Genomic DNA, 5846 nt, shown 5'->3' on the forward strand with positions numbered 1-5846 from the left:
CAAAGAAGTAATAAATACGGGGGCGCCTGGGTGGCTCAGTTGGTTGGGTGTCTGCCTTCGGCTTGGGTCGTGATCCTGGAGTCCCGGGATCGGGCCCCGCATCAGGCTTCCTGCTCGGCCGGGAGTCTGCTTCTCCCTCTGCCCCTTACCCTGCTCATGCTGTCTCTCTCTTTCTCTCAAATAAATAAAAATCTTAAAAAAAAGAAGTGATAAATATGATCAGTGTGATCTTATTTGTACATTTTATCATTATTGTATGATACTGATGTTTTGATAGGAATCTGAAACCCATTCAAGCCTATTAATTTAGGTTACTGTGAGCAACACTAAGAGGGGAAAAAAGAAGGTTACAGGGAGTGTTACAGTGAGATCCTCAGTTAGCCACGTTGGTTGCCTGTTTTTCCTCTCTCAGTAGTAATATTCAGTGGGGTATCTCTCTCATGGACAGGAAGGAGCTGACGGCTGATGCCCGGGAGCTGAAAGGAGAGCTGTATTGCCTGCCGTGCCACGATAAGATGGGGGTCCCCATCTGCGGCGCTTGCCGACGGCCCATTGAAGGGCGCGTGGTGAATGCCATGGGCAAACAGTGGCATGTGGAGGTGAGTCATCAGTGGTGGAGGGGTAACCAGTACTTTTCAATCAGATGTGCTGGCAAGAGTAGGAGATTCTAAAGATTAAGTATGGAAATTTTCAAGACAAATGACTTTGTCGAAAATTAAGAATATAGAATATACCCTGCTTTTGTGATCTCTCCATAATGACACAGGATATACTCTTTTGTTCTTAAATCCTTCTTGAAGCTGAAAGTGTCATGGTCCATATCCAGCAGTAGCCCCTCCCTTATCAATGCTACTAACATGTTGACCGCTTTTCTCATTCTGCGTTGTTTAAATAGGCTGTGTCTTAGAGTAACCTGTCAAAAGCTCAAGACACCTGAATTAAGACTCAAAGTGTCACAGGGTTAGCCCTGGCCAAATGGAATAACTACCTCAAACTTCCATGTATCTTCTCTGAGGATAGTTTAACTTTGGAGTTTTACTTCATTAAATAAATAAAATATGGCAATTCAAAAATGACCTCTAGCAATTTTTTTCAGCATTTTGTTTGTGCCAAGTGTGAAAAGCCATTTCTTGGACATCGCCATTATGAAAGGAAGGGCCTGGCATATTGTGAAACCCACTATAACCAGGTATTGATTGTACTCCTTGGATACTACATATACTTAGATGAATTTGAGCTTAATATTTTAGCTACAAGGAAATCTCTTGGAAAATGTACATCGGACTATAGAGATCTCTTTTTAACTTCTTATTTGGGAAATAATTTCAGACTCACCGACAGGTTGTAAAATAAAAATATGAAGAATACCTACGTATCTTTTCATCATTTTCATGTGTTTCTCTGTATAAAAACATACACCTAATAAATGCACGTATCTTTATATACAAATGTATGTATTCATATATAGGCACTTATTTTTTCTGAAGCATTTGATGATAAGTTAATTCATCATGGTCCTTTACCCCTAAATACTTCAACTTATATTTCCCAATAATATGGAGTGCTCTTACATAATCGTAGTTAATCAGTATTGATATAATACGTCAGTGTATTTATTCCAATTTTGTCACTTGTACCAGTAATGTCCTTGTATCATTTTTTTCCACTCCAGTACTGGACCCTAGCTAGGGTTCTCATTTTCCTTTAGCTTCCTTAGATCTGGAACATTTCCAAAGCCTTTTTTGTTTCTGATAGTGTTGAAGAGTAAATTATTTTCATTGTAAAAAGTAAAAACTAGTCCGTGAACTTCACTGATTTTCTCTAGTAATGAATGGTAAATTCTGGATCTAGGTAGCCAGCTATTTGTTTTAAGTGGTAGAAAGAACTGAAATTATATTAAATATCTGGTGTTCTAAAACTTCGTTCTAACACATCTTGAATTTTTACCACTTTTTTTTTCACTTTCAGCTATTTGGTGATGTTTGCTTCCATTGCAACCGTGTTATAGAAGGTGATGGTAAGTATCTATAGGGATTTTACATGGCATCGTTTTGACACAAAAACACTTGGGTAATGTGAAAATTGAAAGAAGGTCAATGATTGCTATTGTTTGGAATATGATCGTTATCAGTTACCTTTTTTTTTCCTTTGGCATATTTCTCAAGTAATCCATAGCAGAAATGATAATATCCTAAGAGATGGATTTGTTACTCTTTTATGATAATACTTTAGGGCATTGCCACAGGGTTGTTACGGTTGATATTGTGGGAATATTCATGGCCAACCTTGAGATCTGTTTCTATTTCCATCCCCTGGAATTATATAACTTGGAAGCTGTAGAGCAGTGTTTATTAGGAACAGCTTAATCTGCCACGGTAGTCAGCGAGAGTCACTTTAACCCTGCAGATGCTAAAACCTGGCAGTTTTCTGTAGACATTTCTAGGCTTACCAGCCTTGTATTGTGGTAATTAAGCAGGGCTGATTAACTGGGACAGAAAGGAAGCAGCTGTGTTTGCTAATAGTCGCTAGCACAATTCTGCTAGAAACTTCCTGGCAAAATTTAAACATTCCTGTTTTCAGCATGCTTCATGGTTCTCGTTAGAGAACCCAACTCGGGAAATACTTCGCAAAACCCTGCCCATGATGCAGTTTGCAAAAGGAGTAGTTCAGGAGAGCAGTCTTCAGCGCCATAGAAAATAAAACTTAACTCCTTCCTACGTGAGATAGTTGTCAGGTGAGAGAAGCTGTCAAAGGAAGCTCGGTTCATCAGCTTTGGAAAAAAGACTACAGGCAAATAATGTAATGTATGGATTTTTTTAAATTACTTATCTAGTCCATATATCTTTGTTGGGCCAGAGGCAGTAGGTACGGAAAGGTGGCAGCAGTGTGCTTGTAGGCAGGCCCTGTGCCAGAAAAGCTCATCTGAGTGACGTAGTGCATGTTAAATATACACCCCATCATCCACGGGAGTGAGAGGACGAGCTTGGGTGGGAAGACATGCTACATACCATTTATATGCTTCACAGGATACTCAAAGGAAAGAAGAAAAATTTTAACTATAAGTAAAGGTTGAAAAAGCCAGTGGTAATCTTACCCTAAGGTGAAACCAACCTACAGTCATGGAGGACATAAGTGCTCAGTTTTTTAGTAATGTGAAAAAATAGCCTTAAATTAATTAATTAGATTGATTCCGTAAACATTAGTGGCACTGAGATTTTTAGTCATGTGATTCGTTTGCAAGAAAACCTCTTGAGAACCTCTTCCAAGTGTCGTGGAAGCCACCTTAGCTCTGTTTGAATCGAAAGTGTCAGCTTCACCACTTTCCATACCAGTGTGTGTGACCCGATCTCTTTTCTCTTTCTCTAGTGGTCTCTGCTCTTAATAAGGCCTGGTGTGTGAACTGTTTTGCCTGTTCCACCTGCAACACTAAATTAACACTCAAGTAAGTCTACAGTTTAGTCCCGTGTGAATCCTAAGACTGAAAATGTTGGGGTAACATTTTATAAAATACGGAGTTTTAAAAAAGAGAATTGATTCCTTATTCTTTCTGTCTAGGCCTTCCAAAAGTAAAGGTTCTTCCTTTAATTGTTTTATGTTCTTTCTTCTATTCCTTCTTTGTCCTGCTCAAAGGGATAAGTTTGTTGAAATTGATCTAAAACCAGTCTGCAAACACTGTTATGAAAAAATGCCAGAAGAATTTAAGAGGCGACTTGCCAAACGGGAGAGAGAAGCAAAGGATAAGGACAAGCAGAGAAAGAAAAAGCCAGTCTGTTTGTAAACTTTTCTGTCCCTTCTGTCATCATTTTCACTGCTTTCTTCTTTGGTTAGTCCTTTAGAGTATGCTTTGTTCTGTTTGGGTCTTTTGCTTTTTTATTTCTTTTGGCATGTATTTGTAGCTGTCAGAGCTTGAAATCCAAGTACTTGTCCCGTGTAGAGCTGGTTCTTTTGCCTACTTACTAAAATTATTAAAGCTACATTAATAAAATCCCCACCTAATACCAGTTTGTACTTCACTTATTTCCCTTAAGCTGTCGACTCCCTCATCTCTTTGTTTATATCACAATATGGTATATAGATTTCTCTTTTTAAAATGGATTCAAAGGGAAGATTTCCAATCTCTATTTAATGGATATTGGGAAAATTAAGGTATTTTTCTCTGCTAATTACAGCTTCTAAAATCCTGGTTTTTGGTTTCTTTGCCTAAAATGATTTATTTGATAAATTCCAAGTGTCACATGTTCTAAGCTCTGTATTAAATCCTTTCAGCCTGTTTTGTATCTAAGCAAAGACCATCTACTGTACACAATAAGAGATCTGTCTTTGGTGTCTGTATGCACTTTCATAGAGTGCTCATTGCTGCTGTTTATGAATTCATTTTCTTGATGTTTTCAAACCCTACTTTATTCCTGATTTTTATGGGAAATATTTCAATCTTTGAAATTCTGTTGAATTACTAGCATGATTGTCCCATTGTTCCTTCATGGTTACCATTGTGTTCTGAGCTCCGAAAGTTTTTTATTTTTCCAGTTTTCATGTTTCCTTCCATAAAAAGGAATTAAAATTCAAATATAAAATTAAAACCGTTGAAGTTTGCTTAACAGTATCTCTGAAAGCAGTGATAATTTATTTCCTTCATCCAAAAAATGGCAGTTTTAATAGCTTTCATGCTAGAAGTCTTTGGGAGAAAATTCTAACTCAGGAGTACTATTTAAATCAAACTGTCAGTGGAAAAATAACATCATTTGATTTTCTGTCAGCATTAACATCTCTGTGAAAAACAGCCAGGGAATAAATTCCATGTAATGCTTGAAAATAAGAGTTTTCATTTTATTAAATATATGGTTAGGAATTACCTTTGTTATTAACTTTGTTCTTTAAAATTGTATCACCTGATTTAATCGTTTGCCATAGATAACAATGTACTACTAGACTTGTTCCAGAAATGCCACCTAAAAACAAGTTAGGAAAATGTACAAGTTATAAAGTTGTGTATTTCCTCAGTTCACTGTTTAGGACCCTAGATTCCAACAGTAATAAGCAATCGTAATTACCAATTGGAAATGCATAACAGATAGTTAGGAAGCTGTCTAAAAACCTGGCCTCTCCAGAACTGTTTTACAAATAAATTGATAATGTGTATTGCTCTAACTTTAAAAAGAAAGAATTGAGTTCTCCATACAGCTGACCATTCACAAAATGGAACCACAGGCAATCTGTTTCATTTCTGTTTCTTAAGGGTGATTAAAAACTTTCTTATATCTCCCCTACCAACCTTTCTGTCAGACAACTAACCAAAATAACCCATTACAATTTAAGATTTCTTTGAAAATGATTTCTTTTGTTGTTGGAGGTAGGAAGCAAAACCATTTTATGTAAGGAAAGATGAAACCTCATAGATACCTAATTTAAAATATTAATGAAGATTAATTTGCTTTCAACAAAGAGAAGGTCATTCAAATTACAGAAATACAACTCTGGGCTTTAAATAACTGTTCTTTAAAGTGTTCTCATGGTACTTCAATGTGTGATTGACTTTACTTACCTAAATTATATTGACATTAGATTTTCTGTGTACATAGCACAGACTAAAATGTAATGTACATTCTGTATAACACAGGTAGATATTTAAGATCAATTTATAAGGACAATTTTTTTCAAGTGATATGGTAATTTTTTACATCTACCACAATGACAAAAGTTGAGATTAGAATTATAGTTTTTTGCTATGAATATCAATGTTATCATATAGTGTCTTCATTTACTTCAGTAAAATTACCTCACATTATTTATATATCTGTGTAAAATACATTTCTACTAATTTCTTTTATTATTGTTACTCTCTTTAG

At 36.1% G+C, this 5846-nt stretch overlaps 1 protein-coding gene across 10 annotated transcripts in view; it reads left to right on the top strand.

The window, feature by feature from the left end:
* The window catches only part of LIMS1 (LIM zinc finger domain containing 1), a 156836-nt gene that overhangs the window by 148234 nt on the left and 2756 nt on the right, over positions 1-5846 (top strand). For 6 of the 10 annotated variants that reach the window (XM_032419459.1, XM_032419461.1, XM_032419462.1 and 3 more), the window contains exons 6-10: positions 449-599; positions 1097-1189; positions 1969-2017; positions 3367-3442; positions 3631-3823. In XM_032419459.1, coding sequence (XP_032275350.1) covers positions 449-599; positions 1097-1189; positions 1969-2017; positions 3367-3442; positions 3631-3778 — 517 coding nt within the window. In that variant the 3' untranslated portion in view covers positions 3779-3823. The remainder of the gene's footprint in view (positions 1-448; positions 600-1096; positions 1190-1968; positions 2018-3366; positions 3443-3630; positions 3824-5846) is intronic. The other 4 variants (XM_032419464.1, XM_032419458.1, XM_032419457.1 and 1 more) reach the window with 3 other exon arrangements.

Source organism: Phoca vitulina, unplaced genomic scaffold (assembly GCF_004348235.1).
Source record: "Phoca vitulina isolate PV1807 unplaced genomic scaffold, GSC_HSeal_1.0 scaffold22, whole genome shotgun sequence".
NCBI classification, from domain to species: Eukaryota; Metazoa; Chordata; class Mammalia; order Carnivora; family Phocidae; genus Phoca; species Phoca vitulina.